The following is a 20,472-nucleotide window of genomic DNA, read 5'->3' as shown; positions in this document are numbered from 1 at the left end:
AATCGATAAACCAGTGAGTTGCGCTGTGTTTTCCAAAAGCAGCCACGGCTTCCTTTCTGTTCCCATTTGCTCTTCCTGAATCTCCCACCCCCCCTCTACAGGGGCAGGTAAGGGGTGGAATCTGCATCCCCTCTCCTTGCACTTGGTGGCTTTTGTGACAGTACTTGGCTTCCACGTCCGGGTCACAAAAGGCGGGTGCCGGCGGGGGACGCGGTGGCCACGCGGTAGCCTGAGGAAGCACAGGCCACACAGAGGTTCCTGACTGGAGGCTCCTGCTTTGCAGGTAAATGAATGAATGTTACTATTTCAAGCCACGAAGTTTGTGGGTCGTTTGTTACATAACCAGAAGTTTCACAAAGGTGCGCCCCTCCGTCAGCATTAGCCGTTACTGACACCGCACACAGGAAATGGGCCGGCGTGTCAGCAGGCTGAGGCCCTTAGGGGGCTGGACAGCCTCAGGGAGCAAGCTGTGCTGAGGCCCCTGAGGCATGGAGCTCGCAGCCGCATGAAATGGGCAGTGCAGGTGGACTCGTGGGCCCCAGCGGCCTCCGGTCAGCTCTGTGGTCCCCTGGGCTAGAAAGTGTGTAGCAGGTGTCACTGGTGCCACCAGATCCCCTTCCCATCTGCCGAGGCTCACAGCTGCCCCACCAGAGACCAAGCCACGTGGCCCAGGAGGCCTCATCCCCCCATCTGGGGCAGGAGTGGCCGGTGACCACCAGGGGTCGTGGCCACTGAGTGACCACCGGGGGATCCCAGAGCTGGCCCGCTTGCCTCAGGGGAGGCTAACTCACATTCCAGGGTCCCCCCCGGATCAGGCTGAGGCCAACTCCATCTGGGGTCACCTTCCCTGCCCCGCCACCTTCCCTCACTGCCACCCCTGAGTCACCATCACGCCTGGTCTTGGGTCCTGAAGTCCTGATTTGACGTTTACAGGCACAGCCTGGGGAAGCTGAGCTGTTCTGCTTATCTGACCTCACAGCAGTGTGGACACTCGGCCTCCCTGCCTTCCAAACCCCCCGCCCCCATAGTGTTCACTCCACAGCACCCCGAAGGCTCCTCCTCTTCCCCAGCTTCCCTGGGGGAAGGCGTCCTCCTTCTGTGTCAGGGACCTCTCCTCTCCTCTCCTCATGCTTCCTCCTCACTTGGCTTCTCATCCAGGCCATGGCTTCCATTACTGCCTGGTCACCAAGGAGTCTCAAATTCACATCTCAGGCCCAGCCCTGCTCTGCTCCAGCCCTGGAGAGCCAACCACTTGCTGGGCGTCTCCTCAGGGACATCCCAGGCCTGCCACATCCAGGACGGAGCCTCTGGTCAGCCCCCCTGACCCTGGGGCTCCTCTGGAGTCTGTGGTCTCCGAGGAAGCCCCCAGTCCACCCAGGACCAGGGCTCAGCCTGGATGCCTCCCCTGTCCCCTCAGCTGGCCCTTCTCTGCATCCTGTAGGTTGCACATCATAGCTTCATCCTGCCTGCGCCTCCCCACACCGGTCCAGCCCTCATCCTCGCTGCCCTGGGCAACCCCACCAGCCAGTAGGAGTGCTCCAGGCACCCTGGCCTCAGTGCTTGGTTCAGGAACAGCATGTGACTCCCAGCTGGCCAATGAGATGCAGCCCTGGGACTTTTTCTGAGGTGGCTGAGCTGGGAGGACCTGGGCCTGGATCCTGGAGCCATCTGGTCACCACAAAGCCCGTGAACAAAGTGAGCACTCAGGAAAGCTGAGCAGAGAGACTCCCCAGCTTCTTTCCTTGACTCTGTCCCCTCACTCTGCCCGAGGCACACTGGTCTCTAGCTGGTCAGGCTTGTCCCTACCTCAGGCCTCTGCACACGCTGTTCCCTTTCCCTGTAACACTGTTCCTCCAGACCCAAGGGGCTCACCCCATTCTGGTCCCCACTCAAATGCCACCTCCTGAGAGGCGCCTCCCCTGAGCCCCTATCCAAGATAACTCTCCTGCTCCACCCCCGTTGCTAATGCCTCACCGTCCTTTACTTTTCTTCATAGCAATTATTGCTATCAGAAGTTGCTTACTTATTAACAACTTGCTTGTGTCTTTTCTCCCTGTTTCCCCAAGGGGAGGGATTTTTACATATTTTATTCACTGCTGTACCCCCGGCACCTAGATTCGTCTGTGGAAGGCCATGAATTAATTAATCAATTTTCCAGAGAAAGACTCTGATGCTCATAGAAGCGAAAGTATTCAGTTCCTGTGGTTGTCATAACAAACCACTGCAAAAACAAAACAAAACAACACAAAACAACAACAAAAAATCCTCAGAAAACCCCACGACAACACAAGTTCATTATCTTACAATTCTACATTTGAGGACCATTTCCAAGTTCATGGCAGACCTAGATTTGAATTGAGGGCTCTTCTGTTGCATGTGATGGAAGGCTCAACTCAAACTAGCTTAATAAGAAAAGAAGTAATTTATTGACTTGCACCATTGCAAGGGGAGGCCAGGCATGGCTGGATCCAGGAGCACAAACAGGGTCTTCAGCACTTTCTCATCAGTTGGCTCAGCTTTCCTGAGCACCAACTTTGTTCACAGGCCTCGTGGTGACAACACGGTCCTGTGGCTCCAGGTCCAGGTTCTCCCAGCTCAGACATCTCAGCAGCATTGTGTCCCCAGAAAAAGGCACAGTCACATGCTGTTCCTGAACCAACCACTGCAGCCAGGGGGCCTAGGGTACTCTGACTGGAGGACCCATCCCTGCAGCCAGGGCTTGAGGATCAGTCCCACTGGAACCTCGCAGACTAAGAGTGGTAGAACCCCATGGGAAAATGGAGGTGCTTTGGCCAGGAAATGGGCAGGTAGAAACCCCAAATGTCCACCACCTCAGGATGTTTCAGAGCCTGAGGTGCAGGCTTTCCTGGGGGACAAGGCCTCATGTGGGACCAGCTGGAGAGGCCACAAACCTGGTACCTCTCTTTACATTTCCAGGGCCGCCCCCACTCACCCAATAACTCCTGCAATAACTCCTGTGGGGTGTACGCAGGGAGACATCTTGGGAAACTTCTCTGGAAGAATCATAATTAATTCTAATTATTATTCATCAACAAGCTGCTGCATGCCGAGGCTATGACACTGGTGCTATGGGCAGAGAATAAGGGACAGAGAACGCTTGGAACAGTGGACAAACAGGGGTGTGCAGTCCACTTTATAGATGATGGGCCCCTCCAGATCCCTCGGGGTGCAAGGCAGAGCCCCCTTACTGATGAAGCTGCGGCTCTGCCCAGGGCTTTCGCAGGCTCCTTCCATCCCCACAGATGACATCTTGTTTCCCTTCCCCAGACGGGTTTACCTGCCTGTCCTCAGCGGGGACCAGCCCAGGGCCAGGTGTCGGGGCAGCCGGGGGAAGAAACCAGCTCAGCTCAGCCCGAGGTGTTGGTGCAACTGTTGGCTGCCCGGGTCACCTGCCAGCAAGGCCACCACAGGCCTCGAGTGCCACGCCCACCCTCGTGGGGAGCTGTCACCTGCGGACGTGCAGGGATGGAGGCCAGGCCCCATCCCAATTCTCCGAGCCAGAGCTGTGTGGGTGTCCCGGCCCGAGGCGCAGCCAGGTCAGCGCTCTGGCAGGGTCGGGGTGAAGCCCAGGGTGGGGTCAAAGGTCGGCCTGAGACGCGGGCACAGCCAGGGAGGGTCAGGGCTCTGGTCTGGGGTTCGGCCAGGACGGGTGCCGAGTCCACGCTGCAGAGGCGTGCCAAGTGGGGAGGGGCCTGCGAGCGGCGAGACCCTCCCGGCTCCAGCGCCCCCAGGGAAACTGAGGCTCGGGACAGCTCCGCCCCGGCCCCGCCCCGCGACGGGACGTCACAAAAAGGCCCCCAAAGCGCGGCGGGCCGAGCCGGGCGGCGCAGCGAAGCCCTGCCTGCGGCCCCGCGCACAGCGGTCCCCGGCGCTCGTCCGAGCTGGGGCGGCAGCGGCAGCCTCTCAGGGTGTCGGAAGCGGCAAAGCGCCTGAGCGCGCAACCCCCGGCTCCCGGCGGCGAGCTCGGCGGCAGTGGTAGGGATCGCTTCCCGGCGTGCCCCGCGGGCGGGCGCGCAGGCGCGCTCAGGGCGGGCGGAGCGCAGGCGCGGGCGGCGGGCGGCGGGCGGCGGGCGGCGGGCGGCGGGCAGCGGCGAGCTGGGGCGGGCGGAGGGCCAGCGAGCCTGACGCGCGCCCTGCGGGTCGGCGGGCGGGCGAGAGGGAGACGCGGAGCGAGGGGAGAGGCGGGTTGGGGAGCGGCCGCCTGACTTACATGGAAGTGATATTCCTTGAGATGTCCGTGATGTTGATGCTGGCATTCCCATTGCTGTTCCCGAGGGGAGCGCCGGGCGGCGGTGCAGAGCTACTGGAGCGCCCGGCGGCGCCGGGCGGCGGCGGCGGCGGCGGCGGCGCAGACGAAGAAGGCGGCCCCGGCCCCGGCCCGTCCGCGCCCCCACGGCCCCGCGGCCCCAAGCGCCCCCGGCCCCGGGCCCGTCCGCCGCCGCCATGGCCCGGCCGCTGGTGCCCAGCTCGCAGAAGGCGCTGCTTCTGGAGCTCAAGGGGCTGCAGGAGGAGCCGGTGGAGGGCTTCCGGGTGACCCTGGTGGACGAGGGCGACCTGTATAACTGGGAGGTGGCCATCTTCGGGCCCCCCAACACCTACTACGAGGGCGGCTACTTCAAGGTGAGCGGCGGGGTCAGGGGGCGGCGACCCCCTCTTCCTGCTCCTCGGGGCCCCTCCCCCACCTCTGCCCCCTGCCCCTATCCGCTCCCCTGGCGGGACCCGTTCTCACTGTCTCTCCTCCTCACGGGGTTCCTTCCCTCTCCTCCTCGCGGGGCCTCCATCCTCTGTCCCTCCTCCTCCTCCCGGGGACCCCTCCTCCTGCCTCTCTGCCTGACCGCCTCTGGCGAGCTAGGGGCCCTCGGTCAACCCCTCTGGCCCTAGGAGTCCCCGAGAAGCGCCTGTTCTCTCTAAGGCCGCTTCATGACCCCAGAGGGGAGGCCCGGAACCCTCCCTGTTTCTCTGGGTGCGGGGCCCTTACTTCCCCCAGCCCCTGGTGCCCGACCCCCTCCTCCCGGCCCTGCCCGCTGCCCAGAGCGGACAAAGAGGCCTCCCCAGAACCAGCCAGCACTGTTGGGAGGGAGGGAGGCCCGCCGCCTGGGAGCTGGCTCGGCCACTGGCTCGGGTTCCAGCAAAGGCCCGGATGGGGTTGGCAGCCGGGACCTGCTTGGAAAGCGGCCACCCTGGCCGATAGCAGTGGGCCAGGCCCTCTGGGCTTCATCCTGAGCCTTACGTAACCTGTTCTCTCCGGCCGTCGCTCCCACCCTCCGCCGTGTCCCCGGGAGCCACACCACAGAGCCCACCCAGGTCCGGCCTCAGAAGCTTAGGCTCTTCTGTGCCCCGGCTGGCCTTTCTCGGGTTCCTCTGATCAGGCAGCTTCTTGGGCCCCACATCGCCCGCCCCCTGGGTCACTTCTGGGCGCTCTGTGAGGGGGGAGGCCAGGGCTGTCCCCGGGACCGGCTGTGTTTCTGACAAGTGTGACAAGGACTCAGGCCAGAACCTGGACAGGGCATGAGTCCAGATGTGGTCTTGGAAGGACCCCTCCCAGATCAAAGGACTTTGCTCCTCGAGCCAGACGGACAAGACAGGGGGTCTCCTTGTAAGAGAAGCGGAGCCTGGGCCCTCAGCTGGAACACCCCCATTGCCGCCTGCCAAGAGCCCAGCGGCCAGGCTGGGAGGCCCGGGCGGGGGCGGGGCGGGGCTGGCACTGCCCGGACAGATGTCTGTGTTTGCACTTTTGGCTAACATTTTAGCCACGCCTGCTCAGGGGCCTGGAGGGGGCAGGCTGGCCTGCTGGGGTGATTCTTGAGTTGAGATTCCTCGTTGCTGGGGTGGGATGGGGGCATGAGCATGGACAGCCCTGGGCTGAGTTCTGATGTGGAATCCGTCTTCCCCGTGCAGGACACGGATTGGGGGCTGGTCACCAAATGGTTTAACCAGCCCTCCTCTCCCAGCCTCTTTTGTCTGCATCTGGGAGCAGCGAGCTGTGAGGATAAGGGCCCCACTCAGAGCTGGAATAGCATGCGTCTCACCCTGAGGCCAGGCCAGGACTCTGAGCAGGGGTGCTGGACTGGAAGGAAAGGAAAGGACGTGGGTTTCTGGCTATTGCCCACTGTTTGCAAGGGATTGTGGGTAGGACCTTCCAGGCTGGCTCTGGGGGGATGATCCTGTTATTCTAGAAACCTGGGCTAGGGAGGGGGACCGCAAATCTGATCACGTTTGCCACGAGGGTCTGTCCTCGAGGAAGGCAGCGTGGGACCCACAGTGGTTCTGCCACCCTCAGATCCTCCTGTCCTGTTGTGGTTGGCTGAGGAGTGGGGGAAAGATGTGGAAATACAGGGGCTGGAAGTGCCCGGGGGGCACCATCGCTTTCCAGCACCTTCCTCTCAGCCCGCCCAGCCTCACCCACTCCACCTTACAAGCCAGAGGGGCTCCGGGCAGCGTGTGCTGAGGGGTGCCCCAGAGACCTGGGTTGGGGAGCCCCTCCACAGCTGCAGTCTGTGTTCCCTCAGGCAAGGTACTCTCCTTCTCTGAGCCTCAGTTGGCACAGCGGTAAGGGCATCTCTGGGACTTGATGGGTGTTTGGCGAGGGGAGGCCTGTCCCCCTACTCCGCTAAGGAGGCCTCATCCGGTCTCTGCCTTCCCTTAGAAACGCGGCCCTGGGCTTGGCAGGACCAAGGGGCAGGGTCTGAGGCCCGAGTTCCACACTGACCTCAGGCCTCAGCACGCTCACTCCAGAACAGAGGGCCCTCCCCCGACTGCCCCCAGCGCCCCGTGCCCAGGAGGACGATTCTCTAAAGACGGGGCCTGCGGCAGAGGTGTCCCACGTTGGCCCCGAGAGTCTGAAGCACCATCAGGATCCCAGGGCTGGGGCTTAAACAGGCGAGGCCGGGGCATAGCTCTCCCTCGCAGCCCTCCCCCGTCTGCCCGTGACCTTCCCGTTTGCCTTCCTGACCCCCCAGGACCGACACCTGCGGGCAAAGAGCCTGTCCGCCTGGTGCTGACTCATCTCCGCCCCCGGCGCCTGCCCAGTGAACACCCATCTATTTTAATCCTCCTCACAGGCTGGAGACTGAGCCTGGGAGCCCAGCGTGGTGCTTGGGCACCCGGCTCCCAGGGCTGGGCCCACCACGCTCCCTGGGGCCAGGGCTCTGGTCCCCCCAGAGTCCTGGCCTGGGACGGGCCTGGAGCTGCTCCCCGGCGAGTGCCCGCCCCACCCCCGCCACCGACAGCAGGGCAGGGACCGGGGTCGTCAGCTCAGCTCGGTGACCCCGAAAGGCCCCCGGCCCTTGAGGGGCGCCGGAGGCAGGCGAGTCCCAGGCTGACCGCTGTGTGTGGTCTTGGGCGGCCTGACCCGGCCCTGACTGAGCCTCTGCTCTCCCCCACCAGGCACGCCTCAAGTTCCCCATTGACTACCCCTACTCTCCGCCGGCCTTTCGCTTCCTGACCAAGATGTGGCACCCCAACATCTACGAGGTGAGCCTGCTCCTCCGGGGGTGGGGTGGGGCGGGGCGCGTGGGGGCGGGAGCCTCGTGGGCGCTGACCGCCCCCCCCCACTTGCCACACAGACTGGGGACGTGTGCATCTCCATTCTCCACCCCCCCGTCGATGACCCCCAGAGCGGGGAGCTGCCCTCGGAGCGGTGGAACCCCACGCAGAACGTCAGGTGAGAAGGTCGCCGTCGGGCAGGCCAGCCCTGGGGACGCGGACACGGGGGGACGCAGCTCCCCGTGGGGTGGCGGCGTCTGTGGGAGCCACCTCCCGCCAGAGGCCCCATCCCTGCCGGCCTCGCCCCCATTTCCTGCCACCCCTGCCCCACCCACCTTCAGGAACGGTCTCCGGGACTCCTGTGGCCGTGTCTGCGTGCCCCTGGGGTCCCCCCTCCTTCCTCGAGCCCCAGGGAGCGCAGCCCCTCCACCCCCCGGTGCTGTGCTCACCCTGAGCGGCCCGGGCACTCCCCTCCCCAGGCTGGAGCGGGAACGAGTGGCACAGGGGACCCATCCTCCAGGCAGGGTGCCCCAGGGAGGGGACAGGCCTGCTCCAGCGGAGCGAAGATGGTCCTGGCCTTGGCTGTCCACCCACGTCCCGTCCCAGGGGCCCGGCACGCAGCAGAGGGCGGGTGGAGGGTGGCGGGCCGGGTCCGGGCGTGAGGCTCCCGGCAGGCGGCCCCTGGGCCGTGGACCCCCCCCACGCCGACTCCTGCTGCCTCCCCTAGGACCATCCTCCTGAGCGTCATCTCCCTCCTCAACGAGCCCAACACCTTCTCGCCGGCCAACGTGGACGCTTCCGTGATGTACAGGAAGTGGAAAGAAAGCAAAGGCAAGGACCGCGAGTACACGGACATCATCCGGTGAGTGGGCCTGGGGAGGCGGGGCGGCCCCTCCAGAGCCTTCCTCCTCTTGCCGGAAAAGCTGGGGTCTTTCTCTCGTGAAGCGTGTGGTCCACATGTGTACTGTCATGTGTGGACGTGCCGTGTGTGTGTGTGTGTCTCGTGTGCGTGGCGTGTGGGTGCGTGCACCTCACGTGGAGATAAACACCCCGGTGTCCGCCAGGATCTAGCAGGGTCTGGCCACATCCTTCTGCTTTGACGCTGAAAGGGCAGAGATCCCACCGGTACCCCCAATCCCCTGTGTACGTGGACCCTGCGTGCTGGGGCGTGCGCGCGTGTGCGTGGCCCCGTGCTTTTCCCCACGCGGTCTCCTCCGGGACCGTGCTGTGCGGGGTGTTCCATCTTTTCATCTAAAGGGAGTGAATGTCGCAATTTTGAAACTTGGAGTTATTCTCTAAAGACAGCAAAGCCGTGTGGTATGAGCGTGTTTAGGAAATAACTTCTTTTATGAAAAATCAGTTTCTCCAGGTTATAAAGGCAGCACATCACTTAGAAGTTTGCCAGGGTGAACTTCTCTCATTTCTGTTGTTTTCTGTTTTTCCCCGTGAACAGGCAGGTGCCTGGCCCCGCAGGGGAGTCTGTGCGAAACATTCCCCGAGGGCCGCGCAGGCCCTTAGCACGCAGGCCCCTCTGCCCTGTCGTGTTTGTTGTGTCCCGTGAGCTGCTCTAGGAACCCCTGGGGTTTGTGACTTGTTTCATGACAAACTAAACGCTTCGCTGAGTCTCCTCCAAAGAGGTTTTTAGTCTGTCCTTTGCCTCTTGGAAAGGGAGTAGGTCAGACACGTGTCTCCATGACGACCCAGGCCCAGCATTCACCTGGGGAAACAGGTTCTCGTCCTCACCCGCATCCAGGCGCATGCTCACCCACCGTGTCCACGCAGCTGTGGGGACCTGTGCCCGTCGGCCGGCTGCGCGACCCCATGGCGGGAGCTCCAGAAAGCCCACCGGCACTGTCGGGTGGTGGGACCCCAGGCGCGGCAGGTGCGGTCAGAGCTCCCGCCGGCTACCGTCAGTTGGATAAAGCTCCGGACGGAAAGCGCGTGCAGGAGACACGGTGCCGGTGACAGGAAGATGCTCAAGTACAGAGCGGAGAGGACCCGGGACCCCGGCCTGGTGGGGATGTGCCGAGCGCCCCGCCACAGGCGCCTCCCAGTGGCTGGCGCTTCCCCTGGGGCTGCCGAGCGACCCTGCCACCCTGCACCCGGCCCCTCGCCCACTGACCCAGCCCGGCACCGTGGCTGCTCCCGCTTGGCCTGACCCCAGCGGCCAGGGCCGACCTGCGCTTCTCTTCCCGATGAGCCGACACCCTCGCTGTGTCTGCACAGCCCTCTTCCTGGTTCAGAGCCCGCGTTCCACCCCCTCCCGCCCGCGTGTGCTCGTGTCTGTGCGTGCGTGTGTGAGCAGAGGCCCGTGCACACGTGGGGGCCGTGAGCGGATGGGCCCGTCTGCTCTGCCCCGCCCCCGCCCCGGCCAGCCTGTCGCCGGCCCCCGCGGCCCAGCCGTCGCCCCGGCTGGCCTGCGCTGTTTCACGGGAGCGAGCGCGGGGGCCCCGGGGCTGCCGGCCGCGATGAGGCAGACCCGCTTCTCCCCGCAGGAAGCAGGTCCTGGGGACCAAGGTGGACGCGGAGCGGGACGGCGTGAAGGTGCCCACCACGCTGGCCGAGTACTGCGTGAAGACCAAGGCCCCGGCGCCCGACGAGGGCTCGGACCTCTTCTACGACGACTACTATGAGGACGCCGAGGCCGAGGCCGAGGCCGACAGCTGCTTCGGGGACGACGAGGACGACTCGGGCACCGAGGAGTCCTGACACCGCGCCTCCGCAAATAAACGTACAGAGTTTACCTCAGCCGCCCACTCTCTGCCGCCGCCACTACCTCCGGACGCCGCGTCCGCCCTGTCCCCTCCGCCTCCGGGGAGGCCGCTGCGCTCGCGGCCCTGGGTGGGCCGGGCGCCGCTCGGGGACCCTGGCCCGCCCGCCCCACCCGCCAGCTGGAGCCAGAGACTCGGGGTCCCGGCTTGAGAGCGGACAGATTGACTCGGGGTCACCTCTTCTCTCTGCTTGCGGTTGTTTGGAATCTAAATAAAGCGACTTTATGAGAAGCCCGAGGACCAACCTCTCCTTGGCTGTGAGGCCGACGGGGCCCAGGCAGGGACGCAGGCCCTGGTGCCATGCGTGTGCCCCGAGGCAGGCAGGCGGCAGCCGCCCCTCCGAGCCTGGAAGCTCCCCAGGGGTCTCCTGTCAGGTTCGCTGATTTGCGGGGAGGGGCGGCAGAGACCGGGGGCTGGCCAGGCGGGGGCCTGGGGTGCGTTCTTGGGGCTGAGGGGTGGCCCCGGGGGTCCGAAGCCCCAGCTCCTGGGCAAAAATAAAGTTTTATTGGAACAAATTCACACCCATTTCTTCCCCTACGTTTGGCTGCTTCTGAGCGGCAGCTTTAGAACTGAGTGATTGCAACCTAGCGTCTGGGCCGAAAGCCAGAAATACCATCTGGGCGTTTACGGGAAAGTTTGCCCCACCTGCCACCACGTTTGGGCCTGTTGGTCCAGCCCCTCTGCTCCCCTGGGACCCCTTCTCCCCGTCCCCAGGCTTTTGTAACAAACGGATCCAGACTCGGTGTTCACCGGCTTTTGTGGGTCGGGGTCACGTGGGTGTGGGGAGGGAGCGGGGCGTGTCCCTGCCCCACCGCCTAGAAGACCCGAGCCTCAGGGCCAGGAGGATGAGGGCCCAGGAGCCAGGCCGGTGCCCACCAGCCTCAGGGTCACGCGGTGCCACTTGCCCTGCACAGGACAGATGGGAACAGGCGTGAGCCCCGTGAGGGGTCGAGGACCCCTAGGGACCCTCTAGGGAGCGTCTGAGGATGGAAGCCGGGGTGTAAACGCCCAGCTCTTGTCCCCAGATCCAAAGGAGCTTGTGCACACAGTTGCCTCGCACCGGGGCCTCGGGATCCTGTACTCCCACCCGGGGGTCTCAGCGTTGGGTTTGCCTGGTTCAACGTGGATTTCAGGTATACAAACTGTTTTTACTCTAAGATCATCCCATGCAATGTTTGGGATGTAATCATACCAAAAAGTTACTTGTTGTGTATCTGAAATTCGTCTCTTCTTAGTTGCCATAATATGATGCCCTCCCCCGCCCCCCAATACCAATGAAACCTACTTCCTGGGGTTATTAGAAAGATTAAACAAAGTAGGACACGTGAACACCCTATAAATACTCATTTTTCTTAAACTCCCTGGCCTCACAAGCCCTCCTGGGTGAAGACAGCTCTAGCCTCGTGTGCCAGACGCAGCCAGAGGAGAGGTGGACAGTTTGCATCTGGCCTCAGAGCCCCAGCATCGAGGCGATCTCATCCGCCTCTGTGACCCATTTTTCAGCCAAGTCTTCTTTATTTATCACAACCCTTTCAGTATCAGAGAGAAAAACGCTTGACTCATCACACTGACTCAAGTGCAGGAGAATTTTACTGGCTTCCGTGACTGACAGGGTGGGGGTTTCAGGCACAGCTGGAGCCAGGTGCTGGCTGTGCCCTGACTCTGTCTCCCCCTACCTGTGGTCAGCAGAATAACAGCTCTGAAAACATCCATGCCCTAATCCCAGCATCTCTGTCTCTAGATGCTGGAAAAGGCAGGAAATAATTCTCCCCTGGAGCCCCAGAGAAACCAGTCCAGCCCACACCTGGATTTTTGCCCCATGAAGCCCATTTCCTGCTTGCAGCCTCCAGAACTGTGAGAGAGTAAGTTTGTGTGGTTTCAGGCACGGAGCATGTGGTCAGCTTCCTCTGTGTGGGCCTCATTCTCAGGTGGACGCCTCTCGCCTTGGGCCCACCCACACCCAGGGTGACATCTTTCCAAGTCCAGCAGAGAGTGAGGGCTGTCTGAAAAGTTCCAGAAGAAACGCGGGCCACAGTCTTCACTGAGCTGGTTCAGGGCTTAGGGTGGCCCTCTGCCCTGAACCAAACCCTGTGGCCTGGGGGTACGGGGTGTGCTCTGATTGGCTGGTCGGGGTCACGTGGTGTCAGGGAGCAGCAAGGAGAGGGGTGCACTGAAGGAGGGAGGACCTAGCTGAGCCTGGCTAGGACCCTCGGATTTGCAGGAGCCCCCCAGGTACTCATAACACACGAGTGTTCATACCATCTCTCTTCAAAATTGCCAAAATCTAGAAGACCCCAGATGTCCATGGACAGATGACGGTTAAACACAATGTGGTCCAGGGAATTCCCTGGTGGTCCAATGGTTAGGACACTGAGCTTTCACTGCTGAGGGCCTGGGTTCAATCCCTGGTCGGGGAACTAAGGTCCCGCAAGCCCCGCGGCATGGCCAAAAGAAAAACAAAACACAAAAAAACTAAGCAATGTGGTCCAGCCAGGCAGTGGAATATTATTGAGCCTTAAAAAGGAAGGAGATTCTGACACCTGCTACCACAGGGATGAAGCTTGACACGATGCTCAGTGAGAGAAGCCGGACACAGAAGGACAAATGCTGTCTGGTTCCACTCACGGAGGGTCCCTGGGGGAGTCAGATGCACAGAGACAGGAAGTAGATGGTGGGGGCCAGGGGCTGGGGGAGGGGGATGGGGAGTCAGTGTTTCATGGGGACAGAGCTTCAGTCTGGGAAGCTGAGAAAGTTCTAGAGATGATGATGGGATGGCTGCACGACAGTGTGAGGGTGCGTCGTGCCGCTGAGCTGTGCGCTTAAAAATGGTTAAGATGGTGAATTACGGTGTGTGCATTTTGCCGCAATAAGGCAACAGGACAAGGAGATAATCCCACTGAAACCACAAAACACCATGTGTGAGATGGGAGCTTGAACATGATGGGACAGTAGATGCTGATGAGGGTTTCTCAGTTTTTTAGGCGTGATCATGGTGACGGGGTTTTGTCTTCAGAGAGTCTGAAGCACTTCGGGGTGAGGTGGAACCAGCCAGAGCTGTGAATGTCACCTCCCCCACAGGAAGGGTGGGTGTGGGTGGCGCTGGGGGCCCGGGGCCAGCATCATGGAGGCCCCGCAGTCCCCGACGCTGCTGCTGCTGGCGGTCCTGGGAGCCCTGTGGGCAGGTGAGCACGGTGGGGAAACTGAGGCCCAGAGCTGTGGCACCTGGGGTCTGGGGGCGGGAGACAGGGCACGGGGCATCAGAACAGAGACTGGAAACAACCCCCCCGTCCTCAGAAGGGACGCCGCTGAAGACACGTTGGCTGTCCCAAAAGCACAAGGCGGCCTTCCTTGAAACAGCCTTGAAAAGAGATTGTGGGGTAAGCAAAGAGCAAAAGGCCGAGGATGCCCGCCGTCCTGGGGGTTTCTCTTCTGACGGTATGTAAGAATCCATTCCCTTTTGCTGGAAAATTTCTGGAAGGAGGCTCCAGAGCTGGGAGGCATGGAGGGAGGGAAGGAGTTTCACTTTCCCCCAACAGTTTTGTGTGGGTCACGTGGATGACCTAGTGAGAAGATAATAAAAATGTTTTTAAATGGGAGGGATGTGGGACTTCCCTGGCGGTCCACTGGTTCGGACTTGGCGCTGTCACTGCCGGGGCCTGGGTTCAATGCCTGGTCGGGGAGCTAAGATCCCACAAGCCTCAAGGCGTGGGGAAAAGAAAAAAAAACAATTGGGGGGGGCATAAATTAGGAGTTTGGGATGAACAGATACACAGTACTATATATAAAAGAGATGAACAACAAGGTCCCACTGTTTAGCACAGGGAACTGTATCCAATGTCTTATAATAACCTAAAATCGGAAAAGAAACTGAAAAAGAATATACATCTATAACTGAATGACTTTGCTGCACACTTGAAACTAACACAGCATTGTAAATCAACTCTACTTCAATTTTTTTTTAAGTGAGACTCAAAAAAAAGCATTTAAAAAAAAAAATAGTGTGGGGCTTCCCTGGTGGCGCAGTGGTTGCGCGTCCGCCTGCCGATGCAGGGAAACCGGGTTCGCGCCCCGGTCCGGGAGGATCCCACATGCCGCGGAGCGGCTGGGCCCGTGAGCCATGGCCGCTGGGCCTGCGCGTCCGGAGCCTGTGCTCCGCAACGGGAGAGGCCACAACAGAGGGAGGCCCGCATACCACAAAAAAAAAAAAAAAAAAAAAAAAATAGTGTGAAGAGGGCTGCTAATGGCACGGGGTCCCTTCCTGAGGTGATCATCTCACAGCTCAGTGCAGTGGAGGCTCTGAAAGTTTAGCAGGTGGATTGAGGGTCTGTGAGTTTTATCTCCAATAGCTGTTAGGACTTCTTCTCCGTGAAGCCTGAGGGCGAGGCGAGGCCTTGGGGCAGAGGAGAGGCCCCATCAGGACAGATATTTTACATTCTTTTCCTTTTGACTTAATTCTGCCCTTACAGAGAAGTCAAGGGAATCATGCAGATAACTTCCATCTTCTCTTCCCTAAATTCCTCAGTTGTAAACATTTCGCTTCCAATTGCTTTATCATCCCCTCCCGCTCACATCCCGCCCCTGGGTGTGTGTGTAAAATATAAATAGGTATGTTTATCATTCTTTTTCTGAGCCCTTTGAGAGTGGGCTGCAGACGTGCCGCCCATCACCCCTAAGCGCTCCAGCGAGTGTTTTGAGAACAAAGACATCCCTTATGTGACTGATAGATTCTCAGCATCCTTCCTATCCGCTCACCTACAGACCTTATTCCAACTGTCGCGGTCCTCTCTGTGGGTCACTGCGTCGTCCTGCTGTCCTCGGTCCCTGCGCTCTGGAGGCGTCTCCATGTCCCCCAGGTCCTCTGGCCACTGCGGGCCTGTCAGCTGCGTCCCCAGACTGGGCTCCGGTGGTGCAGTTTCCACAGGAACCACGGAGGGGGCTGTGTTCGCCCTGTCCTGGTGGATCCCCTCGGCCGCTTGGAGAAGCTGAGGTCCACAGGGCTTCTCCAAAGTGAAATCAAGCCTTTCCCCTTGTAGTTGTCTTGAGGGGAGACTTTGGGACTCTGAGGATAGAGCGTGCTCCTCACACCTCACCCTCGAGCCAAGACTGGCACAGAGCCTGTCCTTGCATCACTCATAGGCTAGTGGGAATAGACAGGCAAAGAGCAAGTGTGTGGGATACAACACCAGGGTGGGGTGAGTGCTTGGAAGAGAACAGAGCTGAGTAAGGGGAGAAGGTCTCTGAGGAGAAGACTTTTGAGCCAATACCAGTGAGACAGCCAGACTTGGGAATGTCTGGGGGAAATGCACTCCAGGCTTCCAGAACAGTACATGCAAAGGCCCTGAGGTGGGAAGGAGGGCAGTGCCCTGGAGGAACAGCAGGGTGACCCAAGTGCTGGAGTGGGTGAGGGCGAGTGTGAAGGAAGCAGGGTCAGCTGACGTGTGTCTCGTGGGTCATGAGAAGTTTAGATGTTTAAAGCATGATGGGGAATCCCAGGAAGATTTTGAGCTGATTCACATTAGAGCACGTTTTATCCTTTTAATTCATTATTGGTTTTAGGACAATTTTTACAGCAGCTTTATTGAGATGTCATTCACATACTGTACAATTTGCCCATTTAAAGGATACGGTTCAGAGAATTTCAGTGCATTCAGAGTTGTGCAAGCAACCCCATAGTCTACTTCCAGAACATTCCATCCAGGGCTGCAGAGCTGGAGTTGCAGGGTCGTGGCAGGGGTGGGGCACCCAGCCCTAACCTGGCTTTTTCTCTCCCCATCCCCAGGAGGCAACACGTGTGAGACCCACATCATTGGGGGTCGAGAGGCTGCCCGCAACTCACACCCATACATGGTCTCGCTGCAGAAATCCGGCTCCCACCTGTGTGGGGGGGTCCTCGTGCACCGGCAGTGGGTGTTGACAGCTGCCCACTGCCTGACCCATCCGTAAGTGACCCTGCCCTGCCCCACCCCCATGCCCCCAGGTGTCCCCAAATCTATCCGGTCGTCCCCACTCTCACCTGAGAGATTTAAGCCAACTGTAGCATTGTAGGGGGTTCCCCTTCCCCTCTGCAGTGATTGCTGAGGCATGCGTATGTGACATTGACCTTAGGCGTGTGTATGTGTCATTAGGCTGTGAGGATTCCTGGGGATGGTTTATCTGCTACAACAAAGCACCTTCCAAGTGGACAGAGTCAGGCCCCTTGTGACACCCAGGAGTGTATCTCCCACTGTGGCCATGTGGACAGAGCTGGTCTATGAGGGTGGCAGGGCCAACACAGAGAGGAACCTGGGTCCCTGATGCCATTGTGAAGCCACCAAATAAACCCATCCCAGAGCTGCCCTACCTCTGGTCTGGCCAGTAACAAAGACCACAGATCAAACTGGGTGAAATAACCAAAAGGGATCTGTTGGTTCATGTAACTGAAAACGCTAAGAGGAGGCAGCCTTCAGGCATGGCTTGATCCAGGTGCTCCCATGAGGCACTCAAAAGCTTGCCTGCCTGTCAACTCTGCTGTCTTGCCCCTTGGCCACATTATCAGGCAGGCCCTCTTCCATGGTGGCAAGGATGGGCCCCCTTAAGTCCTGTAAAAAGAACTTCTTCCTCTCTAGTTTGGGCAAGTTTATGAGGATAGGTACCAGTGGGCCCAGCTAGGTCACTGCCAGCCTCTGAACAAATCACTGATGTTGAGGCATAACATAAACGCTGTCTGGAGCCCCAGGCTGGTGGTGGGGGCAGGGAGGGTCAACATTTTTAAGACACACACAGCACAAGCCCCCTGGCCAGGCCGAGTCTGGGGAGGGGTGGGAGCAGGGAAGGCTTCCTGGAGGAGGTGGGGAGAAGAACGGACTGAGCAGTAGCAGGGGAAGGACCGCAGAGAGAGGCTGGGTGAGGGGTTGCGGGACACCAAGTGCCCCTGAGGCTGCAGGGCTGCCGCCCACACCCTGATCCTGTGCCCCCAGGACACAGCTGCTGAGGCTGGTGCTGGGGCTCCACGTGCTCGGAGACCCTGGCCTTAGCTGCCGCATCAGGGAGGTGGTCCTGCATCCCGAGTACAAGCCAGCCCCCCATCTGAAGAATGACCTCGCGCTGCTTAAGGTGCTGCCGGTGGGAGAAATGGTCGTTCCAGGTCCCCTCCCGACCCTCCCTGCAATCCTGCTGGCGCGCAGAAGGGGAGCCGGGCCACCTCTGGAGGGTCGGGTTAGGGAGGTGGGCCGCTAGTGGCCGATGATCTTCTTGATCCAGGACGTATAGGGGGCCACGGCGGTGGCCACGGGGGGTTTGAAGATGTCGGTGCAGACCTTAGCGCTGAAGGACAGGATGCCAGCCACGTGGCCTCTGCTGCAGATCACGGGTCCTCCCGAGGTGTTCCCCTCCCCCCAGGGTCCCCTCCCCACTGTCCCTCCCCCAGGATCCCCTCCCTCACCGCCCCTCCCCCAGTGTTCCCCTCCCCCAAGGTCCCCCCCGCCAGGGTCCCCTCCTGGCACTCACCTGCCCCTTTCTGTCCCTGTAGCTGGACGGGAAGGTGAAGCCCAGCACGACCATCCGGCCCCTGGCCTTGCCCCGAGGACGCCAGGCAGTGGCCGCAGGAGCGCGGTGCCGCGTGGCCGGCTGGGGTCTGACCCACCAGGGTGGGCAGTTGAGCAGGGCGCTGCGGGAGCTGCATATGCATGTGCTGGACGCCAAGATGTGCAACAATAGTCGGTTTTGGCACGGTGGCATCAGCCCCCGCATGATCTGCCTGGCAGCCCACTCCAAGAACCAGGCCCCCTGCAAGGTGAGGGCGCTGGGGTGGGGGGCGCCTCATCGGCCAGCAGCTGGGCACCCAGGCAAGCCCCAACTCTCCCCGGGCCCTGCTCCCTCCCTTCCCCGGGGGTCCTGAAGGTTGGCACGAACGTGAGCCCATTTCTCAAGTGCAGAAGCCGAGGCACAGAGAGGTTGCCCACGGCCACCTAGCCAGCGGCAGAGCTGGGGTCTGAACTCCAGCACCCAGCAAGATCAGGGCATAGATAGAGCACGTGCAAAGGCCCTGCAGTGGGAAGGAGGAGAAAAGAGACTTAAAAGGAAAGGGAGAGGGCTTCCCTGGTGGCTCAGTGGTTGCGCCTCCGCCTGCCGATGCAGGGGTTCCATAAAAAAAAAAAAAAAAAAAAAAAAAAAAAAAAAAAGGAAAGGGAGGGAGGACGGAATGAAGGAGGTGGCGGGGGGAGGGTGCAGGGAGAGGGGGGCAGGGGTCTCTGCCCTGGAATCAGCCTCCCCACCCCCACCCCCGCAGCGGGCAGCCAGGTGACCGGTGCTCTGTTGCCTCGGCAGGGGGACTCGGGAGGACCCGTGATCTGCAGCAGAGGCCACGTGGCTGGCATCCTGTCCTTCAGCTCTAAGGTCTGCACCGACATCTTCAAACCCCCCGTGGCCACCGCCGTGGCCCCCTATACGTCCTGGATCAAGAAGATCATCGGCCACTAGCGGCCCACCTCCCTAACCCGACCCTCCAGAGGTGGCCCGGCTCCCCTTCTGCGCGCCAGCAGGATTGCAGGGAGGGTCGGCCGGGGGCCTGCATGGGTCAGGGCACCAATAAACTGTAATAAGGAAATGGCATAAGCCGGCCTGGATTCTGCCTCATGCGGGGGTGGGGGGGGTGGGGAATGAGGGTTCCCCATTTACAAAACAGAGGTTGCAGGTTTGAGGCTTCCCGGGAGGCCCAGGAGCTGGCGAGGGCCCCAAGGGCGCCTGGCAGGGGGCAGCGCTGGCCACTGGGTTCCGAAGCCAGATTCCCTCTGGCAGGGGGGGTGGGCTGGGCACTGGAGAGCCAAAGGGAGACACTGAGAAAGCAGCCAGGGGTCTTCTGCCCCCTCTCTTTTTTATTTTGGTACCGCCTTTCTTGAGATATAATTCACATGCCATACAATTCACCCTTTTGAAAAGTGTGTAATGCAGTGGTTTTTGGTACGTTACCAGGGTTGTGCAACCAGCCCCTCTGTCCAGTTCCAGAACATTCCATCACCCCAAAAGCAACCCCTTTCCCTCCCCCAGCCCCTGACAACCAGGGGCCGCTCACCTGTCCGTGGACACCTGGGCTGTTTCCACCCTGGCTGCCGTGGCCATGGGCGCACAGGCGTGTGTGTGGACGTGTGTTTTCAGTTCTCCCGGGCGTGCACCGATGAGGGAGAGCTTGCTGGGCCGTGTGGTGACTCTCTGTTGAACAGTTTGTGGCACTGCTGTTTTCCAGCAGAATCTTTTACTTTTACTATGAAAACCTCAAACACACAGCCACGTTGAAATAACTGCACGCTGAACACCTAGGTGCCCACCACACACGTTCTGCCAGGAGCAGGTGGTGTGCCTGCTTCTGGGTCCACTGTCCGTCCGTCCGTCCGTCTGGCTTTGTTGCATCTCACAGCAGACAGACACTGCCCTGTGGGGACACGGCCGGGATGGCAGGGCTTATTTAGCGCCCTGTCTCTCCCTCCTACGCGGCGAAATGCACAAATCTCACCCAAGGATTTGCTGCTCCGACAGCAAGGACAGATGTGAGCAACCGAAGCCCTGCAGCATTCACATGCCTGACCCCAGAAGATCGCTCAGCCCCTCACAGGCTTGTCTTGAATGGAGCTTTTGCATAGTCACTACAGCACATGGGTGAGAAGCTAAAGGGACAAAAAGCCGCCAAGGGAAAAAAGTGCCCCACGTCATCCATCGATAACCTTTTTCCCAGGAAGTAACTGCCTCTGGTGCCTTCCGTCCTCATCTGAGGGTTTTCTAAGCAGGAAAGGCCACTGCTCAGGCAGCCAGCCCGGCACTGCCTCAGCCCAGGCCAGGGAGCAGCTCCCGGCCCCCACCTGCCGCCTGTATCCGCTTGTCTGGGCTATGGGCCCAGAAGTGGAGTTTGCCCATCAGAAGGCCAGGACTTTTCCCCTTTGGTGATGGCAGCAGAATTTCTTGTCTGCTGAGCACAGACTGAGTTCCAGGCCTCCTGCAAAGGAAACCCTTGCCATCTTTATTTCAGAGCCAGGGAGAAGGAAGGATGAAAAGGAGGAGGAGGAGGACGGAGACCACCCACCTTCTCTCTCTCTCTCTCTTTTTTCTTTTCCAAACTGCTAAAGCTTCTTTATCTTTTTTATTTTTTTAATTTTCTTTGCGGTACACGGGCCTCTCACTGCTGTGGCCTCTCCCGTTGCGGAGCACAGGCTCCGGACGCGCAGGC

The 20,472-nt window shown here is 60.5% G+C and overlaps 2 protein-coding genes across 5 annotated transcripts; both read left to right on the top strand.

Annotated features, from left to right (window-relative positions):
* Positions 1-4,341: 4,341 nt before the first annotated feature.
* Positions 4,342-10,763, top strand: CDC34 (cell division cycle 34, ubiqiutin conjugating enzyme). 3 transcript variants are annotated; one of them, XM_024134024.3, is made up of 5 exons: positions 4,342-4,641; positions 7,408-7,494; positions 7,587-7,684; positions 8,234-8,368; positions 10,002-10,763. In XM_024134024.3, exons 1-5 carry the CDS (start codon positions 4,465-4,467, stop codon positions 10,213-10,215), a joined length of 711 nt encoding a protein of 236 aa, XP_023989792.1. In that variant the 5' UTR covers positions 4,342-4,464; the 3' UTR covers positions 10,216-10,763. The 3 variants fall into 3 exon arrangements, with proteins under 3 accessions (XP_023989792.1, XP_028339951.1, XP_028339953.1); XM_028484150.2 differs by lacking the exon at positions 10,002-10,763 and adding an exon at positions 9,289-9,983 and having other exon boundaries at positions 4,401-4,641; XM_028484152.2 differs by lacking the exon at positions 10,002-10,763 and adding an exon at positions 8,960-9,282 and having other exon boundaries at positions 4,405-4,641.
* Positions 10,568-18,865, top strand: GZMM (granzyme M). Of its 2 annotated transcripts, none has more exons than XM_028484154.2 (6): positions 10,568-10,651; positions 11,303-11,410; positions 16,057-16,216; positions 17,234-17,369; positions 17,785-18,048; positions 18,582-18,865. In XM_028484154.2, the coding sequence occupies exons 3-6, from the start codon at positions 16,122-16,124 to the stop codon at positions 18,732-18,734; spliced, it is 648 nt and encodes a 215-aa protein (XP_028339955.1). In that variant the 5' UTR covers positions 10,568-10,651; positions 11,303-11,410; positions 16,057-16,121; the 3' UTR covers positions 18,735-18,865. The 2 variants fall into 2 exon arrangements, with proteins under 2 accessions (XP_028339955.1, XP_028339954.1); XM_028484153.1 differs by lacking the exon at positions 10,568-10,651 and adding an exon at positions 12,019-12,139 and having other exon boundaries at positions 11,322-11,410.
* The last annotated feature ends 1,607 nt before the right edge of the window (positions 18,866-20,472 follow it).

The sequence above is a fragment of the Physeter macrocephalus genome, unplaced genomic scaffold, assembly GCF_002837175.3.
Source record: "Physeter macrocephalus isolate SW-GA unplaced genomic scaffold, ASM283717v5 random_134, whole genome shotgun sequence".
Lineage (NCBI taxonomy): Eukaryota > Metazoa > Chordata > Mammalia > Artiodactyla > Physeteridae > Physeter > Physeter macrocephalus.
Note: the sequence above shows the minus strand (reverse complement) of the source record. Positions and strands in the feature narration are given on the sequence as shown.

What these genes read in the sequence shown, in the direction of transcription:
- CDC34 (XM_028484150.2), top strand. Translation starts at nt 4,465, where the DNA reads ATGGCCCGGCCGCTGGTGCCCAGCTCGCAGAAGGCGCTGCTTCTGGAG. An exon ending in AACCCCACGCAGAACGTCAG is followed by an intron (nt 7,685 to 8,233) that starts GTGAGAAGGTCG and finishes TGCCTCCCCTAG; the next exon opens with GACCATCCTCCTGAGCGTCA. An exon ending in GAGTACACGGACATCATCCG is followed by an intron (nt 8,369 to 9,288) that starts GTGAGTGGGCCT and finishes GTGTCCACGCAG; the next exon opens with CTGTGGGGACCTGTGCCCGT.
- GZMM (XM_028484154.2), top strand. Translation starts at nt 16,122, where the DNA reads ATGGTCTCGCTGCAGAAATCCGGCTCCCACCTGTGTGGGGGGGTCCTC. An exon ending in GCCCACTGCCTGACCCATCC is followed by an intron (nt 16,217 to 17,233) that starts GTAAGTGACCCT and finishes CTGTGCCCCCAG; the next exon opens with GACACAGCTGCTGAGGCTGG. An exon ending in ATGACCTCGCGCTGCTTAAG is followed by an intron (nt 17,370 to 17,784) that starts GTGCTGCCGGTG and finishes CTGTCCCTGTAG; the next exon opens with CTGGACGGGAAGGTGAAGCC.